The sequence below is a fragment of the Ochotona princeps genome, chromosome 3, assembly GCF_030435755.1.
Source record: "Ochotona princeps isolate mOchPri1 chromosome 3, mOchPri1.hap1, whole genome shotgun sequence".
Lineage (NCBI taxonomy): Eukaryota > Metazoa > Chordata > Mammalia > Lagomorpha > Ochotonidae > Ochotona > Ochotona princeps.
Window position 1 is genome coordinate 26,121,868 of NC_080834.1, and position 26,229 is coordinate 26,148,096.

The following is a 26,229-nucleotide window of genomic DNA, read 5'->3' on the forward strand; positions in this document are numbered from 1 at the left end:
TGCCCGTGCCTCGGCGCCCGCGCCCGCCTGCTCGCTCCGGAGGCCGCGGCTGGGCTGCGCCGCCCGGGCGGGGCCCGAGAGGGGCGGGGCGATGAGGGCGGGGCCCGAGAGGAGGGGGCGGGGCGAGGCGAGGGGAGGGGCGAGGAGAGGAGAGGGGCGGGGCCCGAGAGGGGCGGGGCGAGGAGAAGAGAGGGGGTGAGAGGCGGGGCGAGGAGGGGAGGGCGGGGCGAGGGCGGGGCGAGGGGCGGGGCGGGCGAGGAGAGGAGAGGGGAGGGGCGAGGAGAGGGGCGGGGCGGGCGAGGGGAGGGGAGGGGCGAGGAGAGGGGCGGGGCGGGCGAGGAGAGGGCGGGGCGAGGAGAGGGGCGGGGCGGGCGAGGAGAGGGGAGGGGCGAGGAGATGGGCGGGGCCAGGGCGAGGAGAGGGGCGGGGCCAGGGCGAGGAGGGGGCGGGGTGCAGGGGAACCGAGCCTGAAGTGGTGCCAGGCAGCGCCAGGGTTGGATTTTTGAACGGTATGGAGGACGTTTGCCGGTTCCCAGCAGGGGCTGTGGGCGGGGCTGGCGGGAGCTGGGCGTGGTCTGGGTGGGGCTCTCCGCGGCACCGCCCCCAGGGTCCAGCTCCAGCCCTGGACTCTGGGCCTGCAGCGCGGGAGCCCGTGGAGACCCGGGGTAGGCGCGAACCCCCGAAGCTTGTAGGCGGGTCTTGCGCAGCCGCTCGAGCCTTGCTCGGGCACGGCGCGCGTCTGGCCCCCGAGAGCCCTGAGCGTCCGAGCTGTGCGGGGCAGTGGTTCCCGCTCCGTGTCCCGGTGACCTCCCGGTGGACGTCCAGCTCGGGGCGGGGCGTGGACATGTTTCCGTGGTTTTAGCTTTCCGACGTTGAGCCAGCGTTGGGTCCCAGGCATAAAGCCCAAGGACTCGTGACAATTTGTTGCGTTAATACACGGTTGGTTTATTTAACAAGCGTTCAACTGCGGAGGATGTTTATTTCCGAGAAGCAGAGGCGGAACTCCTATCCGCTGGCTCGTTCCCCGAATGGCTGCTGTGGACTTGGGGGCCGCAGCCGGGAAGCTGCCCCACCGACAGTCCCAGGAGACCTTGGGCTGGACGCCCCACATGCTGGACTAGGCTATCACACGTACTGGTCTGCATGAAAGCCAGGGAGGGGCAGGCTGGGCAGGGCTGGACTGCACACCCACCAGCGAGAACAGGGACCGGGGACGGGCCAGGCCAGGCTTCAGCACTGGACGCAAAAGGCCAAGCTGGGTGATGGTTTACGTCAGGCTGGGTCAGAGCGACCACCCGTACGCACAGCACCTGTGGCTGAGATCAGGCCGGCTCAGGGAACTACAGGGACACCCTGGCCGGTGAGCATGAAGCTGGAATTGGAATAGTGAGCTGGGCTGAACTCGGCTGTATACCTCAGCATGGGAGTCGACTGCGTCTGAGGTGTGCCAGACTGAGCCACTGACGCTTGTGAGAGCCAGGGTGGATGTAGGACGGGCAGGGGTGCATGTCAGCACCATTTAACCACGCAAGAGCTGGGTCTGGGGTGGACCAGGGAGGGCTGGACTGTAGCACCCAATAGTACGAGGCAGAAGAGGTGTGGGCTGGTCAGGCAAGGCCCGCTGTTCCTGCCAGAACAGGAGATGGGCCAAGTTTTAAGCCAGGCAAGGACCCAGTGGTGCACACTGGGAGGAGACCTGATGGAGGAGCTTGGGGAACTCCTGTCAGGACGCAGTCCCTGCAGGTGAGCACAAGAACCAAGGCTGGAGCAGCCCAGGCCAGGCCAGGGGCTCAGGCCTGGGGGTGTACCAGGCCGGGGCAGCTCATAGCACCCACTATCAGATGGGAAGCCAGGATGGGGTGCAGGACAGACCTCAACAGGATGGGGTGCAGGTCGGGCCTCAGTACCAGCCAGTTCACTTCAGGGCGAGGACTGGGGACTGTCTAGGCTGGGCTGTTCCAGCACCTACCAGCATGAGCTAGGACTGGGGGCTAGCTGGACCAATCCAGCCTGCAGCGTCCACCAGCAAATGCTGAGGTGAGGCGAGCCATGTCAGACTGGGTCACAGTGTATGTCAGTACACGTAGGACCTAGGGCAGGGGGAGAGGTAGGTGAGTGTGCAGCTACGGGGATTACCCTGCTGGGCCACTGCTCCTGCTGGTGAGTGTGAGAGCTGGGCCTAGTGGCAGACCAGGTCAGGCAGGGCCACACTTGTTAGCATGCACATGAGCTGGGCTAGGGAGAGAGCCAGGGTGAGCTAAACAACCATATCCACTGGTACATGCATGAACCAGAGAAAGTGCGGGCTGGCCAGGCTTTGTCACAGCATCAGCTAGGACTGGGGGCAAGTCCTGTCAGGCTAGACCACAGAACCACCTGGAAATACAAGATCCAGGGCTGGGAGCAGGCCTTCAGGGAAAGTGTGAGCACCCCTCTGATGGGCTGCAGCTCCCACTGATGAGCAGGGGAACCAGGGCTGGGGACAGGCCTGGCTGGACAGGCAGTGGCAGCCGTCAGCACGAGTGTGGACTAGATAGTGGGGTTGTTCAGGCTGATGTGTACAAGAGCGGAACGGGATCCGGGACAGACTGGACCAGTCTGCTGCACATAATGGTATGCACAGGAACTAGGGCTGGGGGCGGACCTGGTGGGAGTTTCTGGAGGTCACTCCCACTAGGCTGTAGTACCTGCTGGTGAGAGCTATGTGCATTGGGCAGGGATGGACTGGGCCACAGCATCCATTGGTTTGCATATGGGATGGGGCTGGGGACAGAACTGACCAGGTGACTGCAACTACCAATGTGTGTATAGGCTGATGTGGGTGAGGGACTGAGCCAGGCACCATACTGGCTGGCACACACAGGAGTCAGGTTGGGGTTGCCTCTGGTGAAGTTTCTTTAGGAATTCCCCCAAATGGACTACTGGACTTAGAACTCCAAGCATAGTGAAAACCACACGCTCTGTGGTCTGACCATGGAGTGCATGTGTTAGAACTGGGTCTCCTCGGTTGTTGAAGCCTGTGCCGTGGACGGCATGCCCAGAAGCACACAAGGGACCTGACAACCAGTTCACTGAGGCCTACCGAGGACATCCGTGCCATGGAGGGCAGGATGAATTAGACAGCTCTCGCAACCAAGCTTCAACAGCGAGTGTCTGGGCGAGTGGAGACCCTAAGGTGGACTCTCAGTCAATGGACCTTGGAAGGGTTTCCTCAACCTTGGAGTAATGAACAGCATCTCAGAGCTATCAAAACCACTTAAGCAGTGTCCTCGGAACAGGCTGGGATGACATCAGGTGGCCGTCCTCCATCCCCGGGTACTGAGGTGGTTGGGCTGCTGGGAGCGGCCCTCTCCCCTCCTTTGCCCCCTTCCCCAGACACAGGAAGGAAGAAGGGTATTGGAAACATATCACTCACTTTCCCCACTCCTCAACCCTCCCCACGCTAATCAGTGGTCCTAACCATGTAAACATCATCAAAAATAAAATAAATGTGTATATATGTGTGTGTGTGTGTGTGTGTGTGTATATATATATATATATATATATATATATATATATTTTTTTTTTTTTTTTTTTTTTTTTTAAGCAACTTCCTTTCATGCAGGCATGGAGGTTCCATGAGCGACAGGTTGGGCAACAAGGTTCCCAGAGAGCCCCACAAGTCCACCCTAGAGAGCCCCATGAGTCCACCCCAGAGAGCCTCGTGAATCCAAACTGCCCATGGGCGGAGAACTCCACAGTGGGGGCTAGGAACTCCCAGGCTGGCAGCGGTACAATGCCACTGCCCACTCCTGAAGAACCTGGATGTTTTCTGTCTTTTGTGATTCCGCCTTAATGGCTTGGCTGGGGGCTGTGTGAACTCCAGGCCTGACAATCTACGTGACACCTGGCAGGACACCTGGCAGGTCACGTAGGCAGACCACTCCTCAGGAAGGAGGTACCTGGTGTTGGGGGCTGTGTGAACTCCAGGCCTGACAATCTACGTGACACCTGGCAGGACACCTGGCAGGTCACGTAGGCAGACCACTCCTCAGGAAGGAGGTGCCTGGTGTTTGATAAGATCCACCGCCCTATAGCTCAGCGATTTGTACTTTTTAAAAGTTGTTAGTTTCAAACCCACCAATATAAGCCTGCTAGATCATGACTGTATAATTAATAGCCTGAAATGTATAAGAGCTGGGGGGCTTGGGCTCTCTCTCTCTCTCTCTCTCTCTGGCTAAGGTGTGCTTCTTTTTGTCTTCCCTGCGGATCCTGCAGCGGCTGCCCCTCCCCCGCCCAGCCATGCTGGTCTGGGGGAGGTGGCTGGGAGACCTAGGTTAACCTAAATAAACCACCTTTATGCCTTAGCTCTGACTTCAGACTTGATTATCTGGGGATTTCAAAATCCGGCACAACACTCCCACCTGGGCTCCCAGCACTGAGGGCCTGGTGGCCATGCCCATTGATACCAGCCTGCAGCTCAGTGCCCACTGGGCCTGCCACAGCTGGGCCAGGCCCGAGACCAAGGGCTCCCCCAGTGTATGGGCCAAGTGGGGACCCCTGCGAAGCTACATGGGGAGCGTGTCCTATGGGTCTTTGCTCTGGGTATGGGGCCTGCCTCACAGGTCTGGGGATGTCCACAGCCCCCAGGGCCTTGCAAGAGGCCAGCTTTACATCCACCTGCAAAACCCGACACCTCCCCTTACCAGCCTGGCCACACAGCTGACCACCGACCACAGCAGCTCCTAAGTGACTTCGGATTGACTGTGTCTCCCAGTCTGGGGACAGCACAGGCAGTTGTGACCGGGCCACAGCCCCACCCACAGCCGTCTCTCTCAGGAAGTGAGTTTGCACTATATGGAGGGCTGGGAAGGACCTCCCCAGGGACCTCGGTGAGCGAGACCTTCCTGGAGCCGCCCCACAGCTCCTCTGTGCCCCCAGACCTATGCCCAGCATGAGGACCCTCGGAGCCCTAGGCCTGCCTGGGTAAGCAGACCGCAGCACTGGTCCACCACCAAACAGTAGGCCCAGGGTGGCCTGCAGGGAGGCTGTCTGGGCGAGGCTGGGACCAGCCAAGTGATGATTCTCCAGGAGTTTGTCCTTCAGACACAGCCTCCCCTGGCCCTGGGAATCCTGGGCCTCTGGGTCTCTAACTGCTCCCTCAGTCCAGATCTGCACTACAAAACCTAAAGGTGGCCAGACCTGCTGCTGGCCAACCTTGCTGCCCACTAGCCAACCCTACTGTCCACTGGCCATCCCTGCTTCCTACTGGCAAGCCCTGCTGCCTGCTGGCCAGCCCTGTTGTACGCTGGCCAACCCTGCTGTGCACAGGCCAGCTCCCTGCCTCCAAGGCCTTTGGGGGCAGCCAGCAGGCAGTCAGCTGCTGGGGTCCGTGTGGTCGGTGTGGAAGACAGGAAGGTGGAAGAGTATTGTTTCATTGCAGGCAGGGCCGCAAGGAACTTCCCGCGAGATTTCTGTAATCTATTTAGGCACTGTCTGCCTCTGCGAAGTTAATGTTTACTACCAATGTGAGCTTGGAAGCTGATGTTGCTGATACCGTTTTTTAGCCAAAAGGCCTTTCATTATTGCTGTCACAGCTGCCCCCATTGACAATATGCTGATCAAGGGTGTTAACTCCCCCTTTGATCCTATGCTAATCAAGGGTATAGCAGAAACCTATGCTTAGGATCCTCCTCCCCCATTGACCATGTGCTAGTCAAGGGTGCTAAGTCCGCAGGTGTGGTGGGAATCTGTTCTTTCCCTCTTTCTTTGATCTTTAGGTCCCTCCTCCTGCGATGCATTTCCTCCCTTAGCTGATTCAAGACTAAGTTGCAGAATGAGGGTTGTAGTAGGAATGTGTTACTGATTGATATGCACGGCTTATTGAGAACTTCCTGACCACAGGGTCAGGAATGGAGAACATCCTGCTTTAAGGCAAACAAACGGCAGAATTACCCTTAGAAACACCCACTTGACCATGACGTAAAAAGTCTGAGCCAGAGTTTGACTGGTTCTATATAAATAAAGCGGACAGCTTTCGTGCATTGTCCACGATGATCATGGAATCCTAGTGGTCCGTCTCTCTCTCTCTCTCTTTGCGCCTCATCCACGCACCCTTTGCGAGTTCCGAACTCAGCTGGAGCTGGACTCCAGCAGTCAGCAGGGATGGCCTGGTCCCTAGAGACACCCAGGCCACAGAGACCCCTCTGTCCCTCTCCCTACCACACTACCCCGTGGGCCCACAGGGTAGAAGTGACCAGGACTCTTCAGTGCCCCCATGTTGGTGCAGGCTGTCCCTGCAGCTGCCCCATGTGTGTCCGGTCATGCCCCCTCAGCCTGACTGTGACCTGAACCAAGTGTAGACACACTCACAGGCACACACACACACACACACACGTGAGCACTCACAGAGTGGGCTCAAACTGCAACCGTGTTACTCCAACTCTGTTCTAGGGCTTTTCCTTTTCCTTCATTTTTTGAGTTTGGGGGGAATCAGACAAGATCCCCACCCTCACTGTGTCTGCCACTTTCTCCCACAGCCCAGCCCAGCCTCAGGCCCTGCTGCCCTGCCAGGGACTGCCTGGGCTCCCCGTCACTAGGCAAACATCTCAGGGGACACAGCAGCTGCCCAACCCCACATACTCAGTGGCACCAGCCCCAGGCGGCTGCAGGGACCCCAGCCTCCCAGCAGGTCACCCCAGACCAGCACAGGGCAGGATGCAGGGGAGAGGTGAGGGTACCCAGGCCCCCAGCTCCAGCCTGTCCCCCACGTCCAGCGCCTGGTGCCTCATGAAACCATCCTGCCAGATGACGTGGGGTCAACCTAGACCACTCTGCTCAGCAACATCCCCTCCCCTGCCGGGGGCCAGTGGGGCTGCCTGAGGTCAGCCGAGCTCCACATGGCCGTGAGGAGAGGGTGGCCCAGGCTCCATGGGCCCCAGCTGTCCCGGCCTGCAGGACACGACGCTCAAACCCTGAGGGCAGACTGGGAATGCCGGGCTGCTGGCCCCCAGGCTGCTGGCCCAAGAAACACACGGACACTCGTACTTGGTGAAAAGAGTGCCTGTGCCCTTTATTTTAATCCTCATTTATACACCTTCTTCTCTGGGGGAGGAGGGGGTGCAGAGGGGTTTCCTGGAACTAATTATCTTCACTGAAACAAGAGAAGAACTAATCATCTATATTGAAATAGGGGAGGAACTAATGATTTGAACAGGAACAAGGGCGGAGGTCCTGTTCCGCTTGCTTTGCGCGGGATGGACTGCTCACAGTGTCCTGCTTGCTGTGGCCCTGCATGCCCAAGGCAGGCTCTGCAACGCAGCAGGTTGTCAGGCCCGCAAGCCTGTGGCTCCTAATGCCCAGTCAGCAGTGAGCCTCCAGCAGGGTGGCTGCCTGCTGCAGGATGGTCCTCTGGTTCGCGTACAGCGGGATGCGCCTGTCCACCACCTCCCATTGGATGCACAGCCCCGAGTCGTCAGTGAGCAGGTGCTGGGGGACAGAAGCAGAGGCACTCATTCTGGGAGTGGATCCCGGAGTTGCCCCCTCCACCAGCCAGCGACCCCTCCCGCCCCCAGCCTCCTACCGTGTTGAGCCTTTTGAGCTCTGCGTCATTCTGATCCTGGAAGTGGACGCTCACGGCCACTGTCTCGATCCAGGCATTGTCTGTGTTCCTGGGGTCATCCACGTAGCCTTTGTACACCTGCAGGAAGAGAGGGCTGGGCGGGGCTCTGTGGGTTCCTGGGGCCCCCCGCCAGGAGCTCCCTCTTCCCCCGGGGCCTCCAGCACCGCACAAAGGCGCTGGGACACAGCCCTGGCTGGAATCCTGCCACATCAGGTTAAGCCTCTGCTTGTGACATCAGCAGCCATGTGGCCACGGGTTCTAATCCGGGCTGCCCCACTTCCATCCAGCTCCCTGCCCGTGGCCTGGTAAAGCAGTAGGGGACGGCCCAAAGCCTTGGGCCCCTGCACCCATGTGGGAGACCCGGAGGAAGCTCCTGGCTTCTTAGAGCCCCGCCCTTTCCCTCTCTCTGTAACTCTATCTTTCAAATAAATAAGACGTCTTTGTAAATGGCTTGTTTCATGTTGTGGGTTTCACCTCCATAATAGAATAAAACATGTCTTTGATAACTCCTGAGTGCAGGAGCTGGCAGCATGCGACAGAGCGCCTGCGGCGCCTGCAGAGGTGCCCAGGGCAGGGGTACAGGACGCGGGACAGGCCCTACCTCAGCGCCCTGCTGTAGCAGTTTCTCCATGAGCAGCCAGCACTCCTGCCCCAGGGTCTGCTTCAGCTTCCTCGGCAGCATGTCCCCCGGCTCCCGGGAGCCCTGTGCAGGGTCGGGGAGTGGGCAGGTTGGCAAGCTGCCTGGGCCAGCTCCTGGGCCGCCCTGGGGCCCTGCGCCACAGGCCTCCTGCCCGTTCAGGGCAGCCAACCAGCCTTGGGGAGCCAGAGGCCGAAAGGAGTCTGGCAAGCCAAGTAGACTGTCTCCAGGCTGGAGTGACACTGCCCAGGCCCCAACATCCACGTCAGCACCCGACAGCCTGCACAGCCTCTGGAGCCAGCCCGGAGCAGCAGGCCAGGCTGGACAGCCTGCTCACCTCTGGAGCCATCCCGGAGCAGCAGGCCAGGCTGGACAGCCTGCTCACCTCTGGAGCCAGCCCAGAGCCAGCCCGGAGCAGCAGGCCAGGCTGGACAGCCTGCTCACCTCTGAAGCCAGCCCGGAGCCAGCCCGGAGCAGCAGGCCAGGCTGGACAGCCTGCTTACCTCTGGAGGCAGCCCCGGAGCCAGCCCGGAGCAGCAGGCCAGGCTGGACAGCCTGCTCACCTCTGGAGCCAGCCCAGAGCCAGCCCGGAGCAGCAGGCCAGGCTGGACAGCCTGCTCACCTCCGGAGGCCTCACCTGGGCTGCAGCACATGGGCCTGGCTACCCCCACGCGCCACCACCACATCTTCCTGACTCAGCTATCACTCAGCCTCCTGCTGGAGCAAGCAGGGGTCTCTGGCAACAAGTCACGCCTGTCCCCCAAGTCCCCAGGGTCCTCCAGGAAGCTGGGGCTCACCAGCACACCCCTAAGTCCAGACAGGAGTCAGAGGTACCTAGGAACAGAGGGGGCATGGAGCAGGAACCCCCCAGCAAGGGCACCCCAAGGTCAGGGGCCCCCAGGGTGGCAGCCGGGCCCATCTTCAGAACTGGCCACCCCACCCACCCCTCAGCAAGCCCCAAGCCCAAGGGCCCCCAGGGTGGCAGTTGAGCCCCCATCCTCTGAGCCGCCCACCCACTCACCCCCGGCAGGGCCCAGTGCTCCCACGCAGGTCGTCTCAGCACCAGGACCTCCAGCATCTTCTTCACACTCTTCCGGCAGATGGCTCCGTCCAAGCTGCGCCTCCACCTGCCGGAGGAGTGGCGGGAAGTGCCCCGTGCCCCGTGGCCTACCAACCTGGTAAGGACTCGAGACCCACCTCCCCAGCCCTGGGAGACCAAGACAGGCCCAACACTGGTGGAAGCCCTGGGGCCAGGCTGCCTGGGCAGGGAGGAGCCCATCAGAGCTGCTCACCGGGTGATCACAGGGTGCAGCTCGTGGTTGGGTCCGAAGCGACGGAGGCTGCCACGTCCACACAGCCCCGTGCGGCCCATGGGGTTCCTGGGGCAGGCAGGCGTGGGCTCAGCCTGGGTTGGGCCGAGGCAGCTACACGGAGACCATGGCAGGAGATGCCAAGGCCGCAGGACATTTGCCCAGTTGCTGAGGGAAGGAGCCGGGCGGGGATGGGGCCACACTCACCGGGGCAGCCCTTCCCACACGCCGTAGACCCCATGGAAGCTGCGACGGTCAATCAGCCCGTCCATTGCATTGTAGCTGATATTGGCTAAGAGCTCCAGGGTGCTGGGGTAGGACAAGGTAGACCACGTGAGGGAGGGTGAGATGACCCAGGCCCCACCACTCCTGGCCTTCTCCAGGCTGCCTGGTCCCCCGCGGGACGGTTCCCACTCACTCTCCCACAGGGTCCGTGGTGGTCGGGTCCCTCCTCTCGACCGTGTAGCTGGGTGGGTCATAAATGGGGAACTCCGTCTGCAAGGAGGAGTGGGGTTGAGGCAGGATCAGAGGAAAAGGCTGTGGGAGGGGAAGGGCTGGGGCTCAGCAGGGTTCTGGCAGTGAGGAGTGAGTCCACATAGGGAACAGCCTGGAATGTTCTGGAAGGACCAGAGGGCAGGGCCCCTTGGTGTCAGCACCCTCATGCCTGGGGCTCAGGAAGGGGTGGGGGGGTCCAGGACTGCTGTGAGAGCTGCAGCTGTGTGCCTCAGCCCCTCAGCCAGGGCTCCCTGAGGCTGGCCCAGGCAGGACCTGCAGCCCACAGGCGGCACTCACCTCCCAGGGCACCTTCTCATTGGGCACCGGGAAGCGGGTGACAGGGCAGCCAGGGTACAGGAGGTGCCGGGCGTTCACATGGTAGCCATCCCCCGCTTCCTCGGCCATCCTGCTGCTGCTGGGCTCCATGCCCAGTTCCTCCGTGGCCACAGGGGGCACTGGCAATGGCCACGCACACGTTAGGCCAGCTGATGGAACTTCCTCTGCTGTCCACTACCCAGGAGCTCCCGCCCAGCAGGCCAGGTCGGGCACTGGGGTGACAGCCATTGTGACCCAGGCCCACCCCTCTGAAGCCAGCCCACAGCCATTGCCGCCAGGGCCCTACAGTGAGCCAGGGCAGCACCGCTCCGCAGAATCCCAGCTGTGGGTGGAGGAGGTAGCCTCCCTCCACACACGCAGCAGCCAGGGAACCGCCCACGGCAGGGCACAGCAGGAGTCCGGGGACCTGGCCACATCCCATGGCAGGGCAAGGGGGCAGGGAGGACAGCTGCTACACTCAGTGCCTGCAGCAGGATGGACCTGCGGGGTTCAGACACAGCTGCCCCACAAAAGCCTCCCCCAGGCCACCTCCCCAAGCGGCTGCCTCCCCTCCTCATGACACAGGCCCAGACGCCAACACACATGCACCAACCACAACTAGACATGACCAGACACCCACTCACCCAGCATGGGGGCATCCACTTCTGAGCCAAAGTCGCTGTCCCTGAGGGCCCTGGTGATCCACTGCAAGGCTCTGGCCATGTGGGCCACCTGGAGAGCAGCAATGGGCACCTGCTGTCCACACTGGAATGGGGAGGCCAGGACGTGCCTGCGCAGGAGTGGGGTGCAGGCTGCCCACGCCTGCTGTGGCCTCTGAACCACCAGGACCCAGCAGCCCGCATCGCTGATGGCAGCCACAGCTGGCCCAGGAGAGAGGCAGGGCTGGTTCAAGGCCCACAGGGAACAAACTCTAGCCTAGAGAGAAGGGCGCATCATCGGGCACCCAGGGCATGGGTCTGGGCACACTCACCCCCACACAGGAAGACACAGGAGCCAGGCCACTGGCTGGGCACACACACACACACACACAGAGGAAGATACAAGAGCCAGGGCACTGGCTGGACCCACTCCCACACAGGAAGACACAGGAGCCAAGGCACCGAGCTGGGCGCACACACACACACAGGTAGACACAGGAGCCAAGGCACCGAGCTGGGCGCACACACACACAGGTAGACACAGGAGCCAAGGCACCGAGCTGGGCGCACACACACACAGGTAGACACAGGAGCCAAGGCACTGAGCTGGGCGCACACACACACACACAGGTAGACACAGGAGCCAGGACATGGGGCCAGGCACACACACACACACAAAGGAAGACACAGGAGCCAGGGCACTGGCTGGACACACACACACACACACACAGGGAGACACAGGAGCCAGGACATGGGGCCAGGCACACACACACACACAAAGGAAGACACAGGAGCCAGGGCACTGGCTGGACACACACACACACACACACAGGGAGACACAGGAGCTAGGACATGGGGCTGGGCAAACACACACACAGGTAGACACAGAACCCAGGGCACAGGGTCAGGCACACGCACACACACACACACAGAGGAAGACAGAGGAGCCAGGGCACGGGGCCGGGCACACACACACACAGAACCCAGGGCACAGGGCCAGACACACACACAGGTAGACACAGGAGCCAGGGCATGGGGCTGGGCACACACACACACACACACAGGGAGACATAGAACCCAGGACATGGGTCTGGGCACACACACACTCACACACACACAAGATGCCAGGAATGGCTTCAGCATCAGCTCTAAGACTGACAGGACCTCAGCTATTTTAGACCTGCTGTCCCCTTAAACACACATGGGCAAAGGTTACACACACATCCTCCCACACCAGGGCTGGCAACCCCACATGGCCACGTGCAGACAGTACCTGGAGCCTGAGTGGGACCTGGTGCTTGCTGCCTGCCTGAGTGGGACCTGGTGTTGGGAGCACAGTCCCCGGCCTTGCCAGGGGGCACTGATGGGGTGGGCAGGGCTGAAGATGCCCAGTCCCCACTGGACCAGTGGTGGTGAAGGGTGAGCTGGGCCTGTGCCGCTGTCTGTCAGAGCACCCTGCCCACCTCGGCACCAGCAGGCAGGGTGTGCCTGTGTGCACCTCCAGGCTGCGTGGGCACTATCCCCAGCAGGAAGCCCTGGCCAGTGGGACTTAGCCCTGTGAGGAGGCCTTCAAGTGGGTCCCCACAGTGTGAGGGCCTCACAGAGGCTCACTAACTCTTCACCAAAGAGAAGACCCCCTCCCACGTACACACAGGCCACACCCCCAGAGGTCCCACCCACACGGAAAGGTCATGCCCCCACACACAGAGCCCGTACCCCAAACAGGGGCCACTTCTTCCTACACAGAAGCCCCACCCACATGAAGAGTTCATGCCTCCATACACAAGCCCTGCCATGCCACATACAGGCGTCACATCTCCCAGACAGGCCCTTTCCAGGTACCAAACACACAGTGCCATGCCCCCACACAAAGTCCCCACATGGTGACTCCCCACATGCAGAGGCCCTGCCCTCAAAGGCCCCCCCACACACACACAGGAGCCACGCCTGCATCCCACCTGCCCCTCCAAGGTGTCCAGTCGCTGCTCCACGGAGCCCAGCCTCTTCAGATGGTCCATATCCAGCAGGTCCACCAGGCCATCCACCCTGCAAGAGAACACAGCTGAGCTGGCCATGGCCAGGCTGCTGGGCCCCTGGGATGCCAAGGAGGCCTCCTGAGCTGGGACAGAGATTCTGAAGGCAGCAAGCCATTGTCACACAACAGGCTGAGCGCTCACCCACCACCAGCCAACATTTTGGACTTTAGTAGAGCAAGTGTGGGGACAGAGGCTGAAAGGTGGGCAAGCCCTCTGCGGAAGCAATGCCAGAATGAGGGGAAGTGCCAGGCCTACCTCCCCCCAGGAGACTCTGAGCCTAGGGCACACCAAGGGCCTGACTCAAACACTAAGTGTGGGACCCACAGGTGGCTTTGACCATCAGCTGTCCCTCTGAGGTTCCCACCACCATCAGCATCATCATCATCACTGTCACCCTCATCATCACCACCATCACCATCACCACCACCACCATCATCATCACCATCATCACCACCATCATCACCATCACCATCATCACCACCACCACCATCATAATTATCACCATCATCACCATCACCATCACCATCATCACCATCATCACCATCATCACCACCATCATCACCACCATCATCACCATACCATCATCATCACCATCATCACCATCACCATCATCATCATCACCATCACCACCATCATCACCATCACCATCATCATCACCATCATCACCACCATCACCATCACCACCATCATCACCATACCATCATCATCACCATCATCATCATCACCATCATCATCATCACCATCACCATCATCATCACCATCATGACCATCACCATCATCATCATCACCATCATCACCATCATCACCATCACCATCATCATCACCATCACCATCATCATCACCACCATCATCACCATCATCATCACCACCATCATCACCATCATCATCACCATCATCACCACCATCACCATCATCATCATCACCATCATCACCATCATCATCACCACCATCATCACCATCATCATCACCATCACCACCATCATCACCACCATCATCACCATCATCATCATCACCATCATCATCATCACCATCACCATCACCACCATCACCATCACCATCATCATCATCACCATCATCATCATCACCATCATCATCATCACCATCACCACCATCATCATCACCATCACCATCATAATCATCACCATCATCATCATCACCATCATCATCATCACCATCATGACCATCACCATCACCATCATCACCATCATCACCATCACCATCACCATCACCACCATCATCACCATCATCATCACCACCATCATCACCATCATCACCACCATCACCATCATCATCACCACCATCATCACCATCATCATCACCACCATCATCACCATCATCATCACCATCATCACCACCATCACCATCATCATCATCACCATCACCATCATCATCACCATCATCACCATCACCATCATCATCACCACCATCATCACCATCATCATCACCATCATCACCACCATCACCATCATCATCACCACCATCATCACCATCATCACCACCATCACCATCATCATCACCACCATCATCACCATCATCATCACCACCATCATCACCATCATCATCACCATCATCACCACCATCACCATCATCATCATCACCATCACCATCATCATCACCACCATCACCATCATCATCATCACCATCACCATCATCATCACCATCATCACCACCATCACCATCATCATCACCACCATCATCACCATCATCATCACCATCATCACCATCACCACCATCATCACCACCATCATCACCATCATCACCATCACCATCATCACCACCATCATCATCACCATCACCATCATCATCACCATCACCATCATCACCATCATCATCATCACCATCATCATCATCACCATCACCACCATCATCATCACCATCACCATCATAATCATCACCATCATCACCATCATCACCACCATCACCATCATCACTACCATCACCACCATCACCATCACCATCATCATCTCCATCAGCCTCACCACCTCCACAGCACAGCAGGCAGCAGTGGACACCAAGCCATCCAGGCCAGCAGGGCCCTGGCCATCCCCACTGCTCTGCTGTGTTAGGAGACAGCAGCGGTGGCAGTCATTAGCACAGTCTACAGCCTAGAGGGCTGGGAGTGAGAGAGGCACACCCACCTCCTCTGGGGCCAGGGCTGTTGTCCAGCCTCACCGGGCCAGGCTCCCACTCCCAGCTCTGGCTGGCCTCTCCACAGCCTGCGGAGCGACCACACCATGCTGGCCTACACGCTCTGACTGCCCCTCCTCACTCCCCGAGGACTGATGTGGGACACAGGGCACACATGGGACCTCAAGGCTAGGTCTCCCTCAGGTCCAGGCTGTCTGGGGGGCTGGGCATGGGGAGTGGGGCATCGAGGCCTTCCCCAGCACCGGGCAGGACACAGGGCAGGAGAGGGGGTCTGGGGGTGCTGGCGTGGCTGTGCTGGTGACAGGTGATTCCCCTGCCCTGGGACCCCAGGCCCGCACTTGTGGCTCAGGTCCTGGATCCTGTGCTCCAGCCTCTGCTCCTGCTGGGCCTGCCGGTGCTGCAGGTAGTTCTCCTTCAGGTACGCTTCCCAGGACAGCAGGGCTGCCTCCTCCATCTCCTCCAGCTTGTTCTCTGCAAGCAGGGACAGCACCAGGAGCCTTGCCCACCCGGGGCCCCAACCACCCAGTCACCCCAAGCCCGGGACGCCTCGGGGCTCACTGAGCTTTGGGGTACCCTTGGCCTGGGTCCTCCTGAAGACCCTGCAGACCAGCAGCTGCAGGTGGCTGAGCAGGGCGAGCGGGGGCGGCACAGGCGGCCGGCTGTAGTACTCCTTGATTAGGCCATGGCGCTGGAACTTCCAGATCTGGTCCGTGTGCTCCTGCACCTCCTGGAATGTGTAGCTAGGGGTGCGAGGAGGAGAGGCAGCAGCAGCAGCTTTGGGGACGCCCGGGAACAGGAACAGCGTGGATGCACGCAGTAAATGGAGTACATGTGGCCCCTCCTGAGTGCCCTGGTTCCCCAGGGAAGCCCCCCTTGCAGGGAGGCCCCACCCCATGGTGCTCACTTGAACATGGCGATGAGCAGGTTGAGCAGTAGGATGTTCGTGAAGAGCAGGTAGAGGCAGAGCAGAGTGACCGTCAGCCACTGCGGGAAGGCCGGCACCTGCCGCGTGGCGTCGCTCTCGGGGCACTTGGGCTTGTAGGGGTCGGTGCCATTGGGGCTGCAGTGGTCCAGGTTGAAATCCACGCCTGGTGTGGGCAGAGGGGGTGGGTGGGCTGACAGAGTCACGGAGTGTGGGGAGGAGGGAGCCCCAGCTCCCCACCACATGTCCCCACCCACCCACTTGTCCTCGGCAGGGCAAGGCCCTGAGCCAGGGACCAGCCAGAGCGGGGCTGGGATGCAGGATCCCAGCCAAGGAGCTGAATTCAGCGGGGAGGGGTCTAACTCATCGGAGCCAGTGCGAGGGGACTGCGCCCACAGACACGGGGGACAGCAGAAATGGGACACAGGTCCCACTGAGGAGCAGGGGTGAGCATGGTGGCTGCTGCGGCCCTGGAGCCAGGAAGCAGCTTGCTGTGAGGCAGCACCAGACTCCTTGGGCCACCTCGAACTGTGAAACTGCAAGCAGCAGCATGCGTTACTGTGTCGGTATTACACTCTGGGACTGGCACCTCACAGCTGCTAACCCCTGCACCCAAAAAGAAGAGCAGAGATGGCTCACACGTGTGCCACTGTCCACTGTCAGCTGGGAGGAAGAGGGCACACAGGAGGGGCACACAGGGTCCGAGCAGACAGGCCAGGAAGGAGCCGCAGGGCGGGTGCTGGGACACCACGTCCCGAGCCACCTGGCAGGCGGATGCCCGCCACCCCGGGGACACCCAGGGGGCCTGGCCCAGCCTATGGAAAGTGAACCAGTGAAGGGATAAGATCTATCCCCACACAGCCCGCTTTTTAAATGAAATGGAAAAATAGACTTTTTTTTTTTCAAAGAATATCAACAAAACCAAAGTTTTATTCTTGAAAAGAATAAACAACATGACCAGTCTATCTGGGTGAAGTAATGCTCAGGTGAGTGACACCACCCGGGGAAGGGGACACACCGCAGCCACCCTCGCACACAACCGCGGAAACGCCACAGAAAATGTCACATGGATAACGCAGGAAAAAGACAAATTCCTAGCAAAACACGCACCACTACAAGTGACTGGAGAACACGCAGAGAATATGACCAGGGCTCGAGTTTGTGAGTTAGAAACATCACACAGAAAAGATGGCCCTGGCCAGCCAAGCCACTGCCTGCCCCGCCGGCACTCCACAGGGGCACTGGTTCGAGTCCCGGCAGACCTTCTCATGATCCAGCTCCCGGTTTAGGGCCTGGGAAAGCAGTAGAGGACAACCTAAGACCTTGAGACGCTGCACCCACATGGGAGACTCAGAAGAGGCTCCTAGTGCCTGGCTCCAGATCAGTTCAGCTCTGGCCATTGCAGCCACTAGGAGAGTTAACCAGCAGGTGGAAAATCTTTCTCTCCTTCTCTGTGTAAATTTGCCTTTCCAATAAAAATAAATAATTTTTTGAAAAGAGTAATTTGAAAACCAGGGTTACAGACCTTCCATCTGCTGATTCACACCTCCAAATGGCTGCAGCAACGAGGGCTGGCCAGGAGAAACCAGCCAGGCTCCATCAGGTCTGCCATGTGGGCGCAGGGACCCACACAGTCGGGCCATCACTTGCTGCCTTCCCAGGTGAATCAGCAGGGAGCTGGATGGGAAGTAGAGCAGCTGGGCTATGAACTGGCGCCCATATGGCTACCCCAGGTGCCGGCCCCTGCTGCAGCCACTTAAGGCAGGGTATTGGTGGTGTGTGGACTGTAGCTGGCTGAGTCCTCACAAACTCACTAGCAGGAACAAGCAGCTGCCCTGGGCATTGGTGCCCACCCAGAGTTGGAGGAAGCTCCCTCTGAAAGCTGAGGAACAGGAGGGTGTCGGGGCACTCCGTGTCAGGGGGTACCCACACCAGGAGCCACCAAGGGGCCACACAGGACCCCTCGCTTCGCACCACGTAGGCATCAAGGTCCCAGCACTGAGCTGACCAAGAGGGCCCAGCCCAGTCTCCATCCCCCTGAACTGTAGGGGAAGCTGCTGGGCTGAGCCTGCCCCCACACCCTGGAGCCAGACCCTACCATCAACATAGCGGGGGATCTGGCCGAAGATGGTGAGGTAGGAGTGGTAGAAAACCCCACGGAAGATCCAGTCCACGCGGTTCTCATTGTGGATGAGGATGGCCTGCTGGGCCACCCCAAAGGACACCACCCACACGGCCAGCAGGAAGAGGAAGAAAAAGACGTCCTTCATCTGCAGAGACAGTGAATACTCATGGAGTGGGACAGCCCGGGGTGTCAGGGGACCAGGGAAGGGGGAGCCCGGGTGGCAGGGGACCAGGGAGGAGAGAGCTGGGGGGATGTTGGCAGGGACCAGGGAGGGAGGAGCTCGGGGTGGCAGGGACCAGGGAGGGACGAGCCGGGGGTGGCAGGGGACCAAGGAGGGGAGAGACCGGGGTGGCAGGGACCAGGGAAGGAGGAGCTGGTGGTGGCAGGGGCCCAGGGAGGAGAGAGCTGGGGGGGTGTTAGCAGGGGCCGGGGAGGGAGGAGCCAGGGGTGGCAGGGGCTCAGGGAGGGAGGAGCCAGGGGTGGCAGGGGCCGGGGAGGGAGGAGCCGGGGGTGGCAGAGGCCAGGGAAGGCAGTACGGGCTCCCCATGGCAGAGGGCCATCCCCGCTGCTCCCTGCACAGGACGCCCTCACCATGCGCTTCACGATGATGATCTTGGGCCCCAGGATCTTGTTGACCGTGAAGATGTGCATGAGCCTCAGGCAGAACATGATAAAGTCCAGGGCGAGGACCACGCGCCCGGGGTACAGTGTGGCTGGGATGAGCCTGGTGGGCACACGGGCACAGCCACCTCAGCACAGACTAGTGCCCGCCCGGCCTGGTGTGCCCCACCAGGCCCCTGGACCAAGGCCAAGTGGGAGGTCACGGCTTTTGCGCAGAAAGGCCCAGAAGCCCAGCCCAGGCAGGGGAGCCAAGCCACGGGGGCTCAGGGGGACAGGAAGGGTGGACCACGGGAGCCCCTCTGCTGGCGGGGGTGGACGTGGCCTCACAGGGACACCGAGTCTCCCTGGGCAGGAAGTAACCCTGGAGGGGATACCCTGAGCTGCCCAGGAGCACCCCAGGTCACCCTGTTCCATCCCAATCCCTTAGGCAGTGGCACCACAGTGGCCACCCCCAGGCCCACCCACCAGATACACCCCAGCCCACAGCTGCCCACCTGCAGGTCAGCCCCACTGTGAAGAGCAGGATGGCTGCCACGTCCAGCTTGTTCCAGAAGTCGCTTAAGTACAAGGCCACCATCTTCATCAACCCATACTCGTCAGGGTCACAGAGGAGCTGCAGAGGCCACGGAGGCGGTCACCATGGAAACCCTTGCTGCCCCCATGGGTGGGGTGGGGCTCCCTGACTCCTGACCCTGGAGCTGGTGGACGGCCCAGGACAAGCAGGTGCCCTCTGGATGTGGGGATGTAGGGGGCACTGGCCCCCATGCAGGAGGCTGTGTGGAGGGGCCTGCCCTGCTACAGCACATTAACCTCCATCTCCCGTAAGGGGGCAGGTTCGAGTCCCGCCTTCTCCACTTCCAACCCAGCTCCCTGCTAATGGCCTGGGAAAGCAGTGCATGACACCCCAGTCGCTTGGGCCTGCATCCATAGGGGAGACTCAGATGGAGCGCCTGGCTCCTGGCTTTGGCCTGGGCCAGCACTGGTCAACATGGCCATCTGGGGAATTAGTCTGGATCAAATGTTTCTGTGAATTCTGTGCCTGTGAGGCACAGCCAGGGCCCTAGTTCATGCCTGCCCTGCCTGTCCTGGGCTGCAGGACCCTCAGACTCCCGGCACAAGGCCTCTCGCAGCCCGAAGGACACCCCAGAGGGTGACACAGTGAGCGGGACCCCCGTGCGGAGGCCTTCACCTCGACTCCCCAGCAGGAGTGACCTAGGAGGTCTGCCGGCATCCCGTATCCCAGGACCACCAGAACCAGGCGCACCTGCCGTATCTCTTCACACACGAGGGACAGAAGCCACAGATAAACCAGGTACTCGCAGCAGGAGGGTGTGGGCTGGAAGTCCACCATGAGCACGTAGGCAAAGAGGCAGAGGAAGGCGAAATAGGACAGCGTGTACAGGAGGAAGACGACCACGGGTGCTGTGAAGAAGGCCGAGATCCGGGCCAGGCCCCTTGGGGCCCGTGGCCTCTTGTTCCTGCAGGCACAGCCAGGGAAGGTGGTGGGGCTGGGGTCCCAGCACCTGCCCTCTGGGCTGCAATCACCCCTAGCAGGGAACAGTATCCAGGGGAACCGTGCTTGGGGTGGGCGAAGGGGACCCTAGGCCTGGGGATCCCCAGAAGACGGCTCTGATGGCCTCAGGGTCCAGGGCTCAGGGCCGTGGCAGTAGCAGAGGTCCCAGGTACCTGGGTCCCAGGCAGCACAACCCCTCCCTCTCTACCTGCTCAGAACAGCACTGCCTGGGCGCCCCCAGGTCCTGGGCACTCACAACCACTCAGTGGCCTGTGTCCTTGGCCAGTAGGACAGTGCGGGCACCTGCACGTGGCCCGCATTTTCTGGCAGGGGCTCAACTGCCGACCACCCAGGTAGGGACCCCACATCTGCTGTCCCCAGCTCCCAGGGAACCTAGGACCTCCACCTGCTCCTTGGTTTTCAGTCCGGGCAACAGGGTGACTGCACCCAACACAGGCTCTGCCTGCTGGGTGGGTGGTACAGAGGCCCCGGGCAGGGGTGGGCACAGTGGTGCTCTTCCTGCATGGTGAGGGGATGGTGTTGGGACAGAGTCCCGCCTTGGCTTCTGCCCATGCACCTATCCCACCACAACCACCCGGCCCCCACCCCTAGCTCACAGTGGCCTCATGCGGGGGAGAAGCTTCCGGGCCCCGTCCCGGTGGCCTGCATCCCAGCACACCTGAAGGAGACCAGGCCTGTGAAGAGCAGCGGGAAGAGCACCAGGCACAGTAGCACCTGCCACAGTCTGGTGCCCACACACAGCTGGCCCCACCACACCTTGGTCAGGAAGGCCTGTGGGGGTGAGGGGCAGGGGTCTCAGGGCATGGCAGCAGAGCCCAGGGGGCCACACCCCACCACAACGAGCCCCGATGCGGGACGGGCCGTGCCGTCAGCCTGCTGAGGCGCATCTGGAAACAGCAGGGCAGACTGTCACACAAACCGGCCACCTGTCCCTTGTACTGTGGGAACCGCCTCCTGGGGACCACCTAGACTGGCCCTCTGTGTCCTGCAGGACTGGGAGGAGACCCTACCCCGGGTGCCCCCAGACGCCCCCAGACGTGAGGGAGCCTGGGAGATGTGGGGATGGCCTGGAGCCGGCTCCCAGGGTTCCAGGGTATAGGAACACTCGCCTGGCCCAGCGGTACAGGGCTGACACTGCCCAGCCCGTCCCTGATGTCCCCAGTAGGGGGCGCGGACATGCAACACTGCAAATAAGGAGCTTCCTTGGCTCCCTCACGGGCAGTGTGGGACAGGCGGCTGCCAGCCCAGTGCCAGCCCAGTGCCAGCCCTGGTGGCTAAGCTGTGACACGTGAAAACACTGATGCCAGGCATGTGTGAGCTGAGGCCACGCCTCCCCCGACACACACACAGAGCAGGGTGCCCATGCGGAGGCAGGCTGGAAAAGTACCTGGATGCCCCCGTGAGACACGAACTTCATGGCCTTGGCCTCCAGGGCCAGCTGCAAGCAGGTGGTCTTGCCCCAGCCCTCCGACACACGGATCAGCAGCTTCTGGGCCCTTTCCTCATCCTTCCGGTAGCACTCGGTGAAGACACCTGGGGGTGTGGGGACCACGTCAGGGCAGCATGGAGATGGGGGTTGGAGAGCAGCTGCCAGGCCACAGGGCAGGGCAGGCAGCATGGGGCGGCAACTGAGTGCCCAGCCCTGGCAGGCTCACCGATGGCCCTGTGCTCGAACTCCTTGGCCAGTGCCTGCATCTCCTCCGAGGTGTCTGTATCCTTCTCTTCCTGGCTCAGCGCCTTCAGGATCTTGCTGCATGCCAAGGCCGCCACAATGCAGTCCTGGCTCTGGAGGCCGGGGGCAGCGCCACGAGGCCATCAGGATCCACCCAGGCTCCGCCAGGACCAACCTCCCTCTACCACCCCAGGCTGCCCGGCTGGCCTCCACACAGCCATGTCCACCCAGGAGCAGGCAGCGTTACCTGAGCCCAGACGATGCCCGCCAACTCCCAGCGGTTCTGGACAACGGCCCAGATGAGGAGGTCCCGCATGGGGTCCACGGTGGAGGTGGTGCGGTTGGTGGAGCGTTTATAGAGTGGCCGGAGACTCACTCCCTGCACCTGCAGGGCAGCGGCCACTCTGAGGACCAGCCCACACCCTCAGGGTCCCTGTCCCTAATGCTGGCCCCTAGCTGCTCTTCCAGTAACAGCCCTGAAGTCTAGAAAAGCACTGCTCTGGAAGCATCTAGAAGATCTAGAAAGTGGCCCACCATCTCACAAGGTCAGCCCCCGGTTCACGCCCCTGGCTCACGCCAGCCTTGGGCTGCCTTAACATGCAGCTGGGAGCTCCCGGGGGACCCATGGCCGCCAGAGCAGGGAATGCATCTCCCACATCTCACCCAGCACCAGTTTCCATAAGCGAGTCTAGAAATTTCCTGAGGCTGATCTTTGTGAAGAAATCGGTTTGCCTTCTTAAACCCCAGACACAAGTGAGCTTGAGCTGCCCAGTCCAGCCCAGCAGGCAGCTGCCCTCTGCAACACTGGCCTGAGCCAGTGGGAGGAGCGCCACAGCACGCCCAACACCCAAGCAGAGTCCCCTTAGCTGGAGCTCCAGGCACCCAGGACAGGGACAAGGCGGGACAAGGCGGGCAGCAGATGTTCCTGACCTACCCACGCCAGGGGGCTCAGGACCCCGCCTCAGGGTCAGGGAAATAGGCTCAATTCCAGCCCCTAATCGTGACTGCAGGACCTCAGGGGACAGTGTCCCCGCAGGAGGAAGAAGTGACCCCAGGTGCTCTCCCCGGCAGGAGGGTGGTCACCGGCAGGCTGGGGCTGGGGGCAGGAGGGAGTCCCTCTCCACCTGGGAGCTGTCCATCTCACAGTGAGCCCACGAGCCGACCCTGGGCCAAGAATTGTACAAGCACATACACCGAACTTGGACTTGAGCAGCCGTGTCTGGTCGCTGTAGTGGGGCCGTGGGTACAGTGGCTGTGTGAAGTCACCCAGCAGCTCACGCAGCACCTGGGCTACGTGGTACATCTGCAGGGTCTCAGTCGCTACGTCATCGGTCAGCACCTCTTGCAGCTTGCAGTGGAACAGGCACAAGGGCTCGAGGCTATTGTAGAGGTACAACACCGTGTCCTGGGTGACGAAGTCCTGCAGCTGCACGCCTTGCTCCAGGAACAGCCTGACAAACTCGGGCTTGTTGGAGATGAGCGCGGCCAACACCATGGGGTGCAGATCTGAGGGCTGAGAGCCGGGAGTGCCCATCAAGTCCACTGCCAAGGACCCCCACACCCATCCACACCCCTCAGACCCCCCAAAACACACACACAGCCACACCTCCTGGACCACCCAACCCATCCACACACACAGCCATATCCCCTGGCCATCCCACCCTGTCCACACAACCACCATGTGCCCGGGGGACCCCCAGAGCCCCACCTTCCACTGCCACTCGTCAGTGAAAATCTCGCTGCGGGCAATGTCCACGCGGTTCCAGGCTACGGCCAGCTTCAGCTGGTGGTCCCAGTTCTCTTGGCCAAAGTGGTCATGGCTCCGTGAGGCTGCAGGTGAATTGTAGGGGTTGGGGGCTTCAAGCCAGAGCTCCCTCCACAGACGCTCCAACTCCTGCCCCGTGCTCAGCCTCAGCAGCCCACAGAGCAGCCTCTGCTGGCTGGCCTTCCCCACTGAATCGGCTGCACTCCGTCCTGCCCCACGCAGCCCCTGTCCCCACCGAGCCCCCTGCCCCTACCACACCCACTGCCCCTACCACACCTACTGCCCCCATGCAGCCCCTGTCCCCACCCAGCCCCCTGCTCCATAACACCCACTGCCCCTACCACACCCACTGCCCCTACCACACCTTCTGCCCCCATGCAGCCCCTGTCCCCACCCAGCCCCCTGCCCCTACCACACCCACTGCCCCCACGCAGCCCCTGTCCCCACCCAGCCCCCTGCCCCTACCACACCCACTGCCCCCACGCAGCCCCTGTCCCCACCCAGCCCCCTGCCCCTACCACACCCACTGCCCCCACGCAGCCCCTGTCCCCACCCAGCCCCCTGCCCCTACCATACCCACTGCCCCCACGCAGCCCCTGTCCCCACCCAGCCCCCTGCCCCTACCACACCCACTGCCCCCACGCAGCCCCTGTCCCCACCCAACCCCGTCCTTACCACACCCACTGCCCCCACGCAGCCCCTGTCCCCACCCAGCCCCCTGCCCCATAACACCCACTGCCCCCACGCAGCCCCTGTCCCCACCCAGCCCCCTGCCCCATAACACCCACTGCCCCCACGCAGCCCCTGTCCCCACCCAGCCCCCTGCCCCATAACACCCACTGCCCCCACGCAGCCCCTTGTCCCTACTCGGCCCCCTGTCCCCACGCAGCCCCCTGCCCTGCCCACCCAGTCGCACTGTGCTCCTGGCCTGACAGGGACCCACAGTGTTGGTCTCCCCTGGCAATGGTCCCCCCTGGTGAGGTGGGTGTGGTCCTGTCAGTCAGGCTGCCCTGGCCGCCACTGGAATGTCTCCTGGGGACCACCCTCCCCTGCTGGGCCTTCTAGCACCTTCTGAACTGTTTCCGTCCCCAGCTCTTTCTGATGATTTTTATTTGTTGAGAGAGAGATCTTCCACCCACTGGGTCACTTCCCAGTTGTCCACAACACCTGGGCTGAGCGAGCTGAAGCCAGGAGCCTGGGACTCCATCCGGGTCCCCCAGGTGAGTAGCAGGGACTCCTGGACTCACGCCAACAGGAAGGTGTGGGCAGCTCCCACTTCTTCCAGGGTCGGACCTCGCTGCCTGGGGTGCCTCGCTGTCCCCGGGTGGCCGAGCTCCAGGCAGAACAGCATGGGAAAGGGAGACTCCCAGCTGCCCACATGACAATTTATCACATCCATCACATCAGTGTCAAAGGTCAGGGGAGAAAGGAGCTGGCCTCTCCTGTACCAGGTGGCCGACACCCCAAGTCCTGCCCATGGACCTGTCCCCCAAGATTCCCCTACCTAACCCTCACCTTTCAACAAGGCATGAAGGATGGCCACGTCCACATCCTGCTGGCCGTCCTTGCCCTCTCGGAAGATGGTCAACAGCTGTCGCTGGCGGATGATGTCCTGGATCTGCGACAAATGTGAGCAGCTGAGGGGGCAGCAGTGGCCAACGATGGCCACCTGCTCTGTCTCCGCTAGGGACATGGGACTGAGGCCTTGGCCTGGAGCTGTGCACACGGGGCTGCCACCTGCCCCCCTCCTCCTGTGACAGGGAAGGTAAGACCCAGAGAGCCAGCACACACAACCACGTGGGTCTGTGGGTGGAACACGACTCGAGCACAAGATGCCCTCTCCAAAGCGGAGGCCCAATGACCAGACACCCAGCACTACTGCAACTGTGGCTCCCTCCACCTTCCTGTCTGCATCCCACCCTTCCCCACAGCACCCACCCACCTGCTGTTGATCAGTTATTGGCTATCCATCCACCCAGCCCCACCTGTACCCACCCTCTCACCTCCCCTCCGTATGTCCATCACCTATCAGGCGACCATCCACCCCTTTATCCAACTCCACGTCTACATGTATATTCATCACCCAGACACCTGTGTGTCTACAGAACCACCTAGCAGCCCCGCGTACCTCACCCACCCACCCAGCCAACTGTTGTATGCACACACCTCCCATCCATGCGTGTGTGTCTCACTGTGTACCAGCGTACCCACCCCCTTGTCCATCTCTCTTCTGCCCATCCACTGCCCACTCTCCCATTGGGCAGGATTCTCAGCCGGGCTCACAGCTGGTGCAGGAGTGGGGAGGCTGGCCAGTCCGGCCATGAGCTGAACCAACAAAGCTCTGCCAAGGCTGACCCCAAGACAAGGTGCCCTTCAGAGAGGCCCACGCC

At 61.1% G+C, this 26,229-nt stretch overlaps 1 protein-coding gene and 1 non-coding gene across 2 annotated transcripts in view; both read right to left on the reverse strand.

Annotated features, from left to right (window-relative positions):
* Positions 1 to 7,341: 7,341 nt before the first annotated feature.
* Positions 7,342 to 26,229, reverse strand: part of TRPM2 (transient receptor potential cation channel subfamily M member 2) — a 33,929-nt gene continuing 15,041 nt past the window's right edge. The window contains exons 9-32 of the mRNA XM_058661561.1: positions 25,355 to 25,457; positions 23,783 to 23,904; positions 23,267 to 23,587; positions 22,322 to 22,459; positions 22,058 to 22,187; positions 21,790 to 21,935; positions 21,061 to 21,173; positions 20,133 to 20,346; positions 19,363 to 19,481; positions 18,839 to 18,971; positions 18,221 to 18,392; positions 16,105 to 16,288; positions 15,759 to 15,940; positions 15,539 to 15,671; positions 12,975 to 13,062; positions 11,002 to 11,089; positions 10,340 to 10,497; positions 9,966 to 10,042; positions 9,755 to 9,856; positions 9,530 to 9,616; positions 9,259 to 9,364; positions 8,202 to 8,303; positions 7,562 to 7,678; positions 7,342 to 7,467 (exon numbers count right to left, since the gene is read on the reverse strand). Coding sequence (XP_058517544.1) covers positions 7,342 to 7,467; positions 7,562 to 7,678; positions 8,202 to 8,303; positions 9,259 to 9,364; positions 9,530 to 9,616; positions 9,755 to 9,856; positions 9,966 to 10,042; positions 10,340 to 10,497; positions 11,002 to 11,089; positions 12,975 to 13,062; positions 15,539 to 15,671; positions 15,759 to 15,940; positions 16,105 to 16,288; positions 18,221 to 18,392; positions 18,839 to 18,971; positions 19,363 to 19,481; positions 20,133 to 20,346; positions 21,061 to 21,173; positions 21,790 to 21,935; positions 22,058 to 22,187; positions 22,322 to 22,459; positions 23,267 to 23,587; positions 23,783 to 23,904; positions 25,355 to 25,457 — 3,261 coding nt within the window. The remainder of the gene's footprint in view (positions 7,468 to 7,561; positions 7,679 to 8,201; positions 8,304 to 9,258; positions 9,365 to 9,529; positions 9,617 to 9,754; positions 9,857 to 9,965; positions 10,043 to 10,339; positions 10,498 to 11,001; positions 11,090 to 12,974; positions 13,063 to 15,538; positions 15,672 to 15,758; positions 15,941 to 16,104; positions 16,289 to 18,220; positions 18,393 to 18,838; positions 18,972 to 19,362; positions 19,482 to 20,132; positions 20,347 to 21,060; positions 21,174 to 21,789; positions 21,936 to 22,057; positions 22,188 to 22,321; positions 22,460 to 23,266; positions 23,588 to 23,782; positions 23,905 to 25,354; positions 25,458 to 26,229) is intronic.
* On the reverse strand, positions 8,260 to 8,339 carry LOC118758982 (Z6 small nucleolar RNA). Its single transcript, XR_004995911.1, has one exon. It is a non-coding gene; the product is annotated as a Z6 small nucleolar RNA (small nucleolar RNA).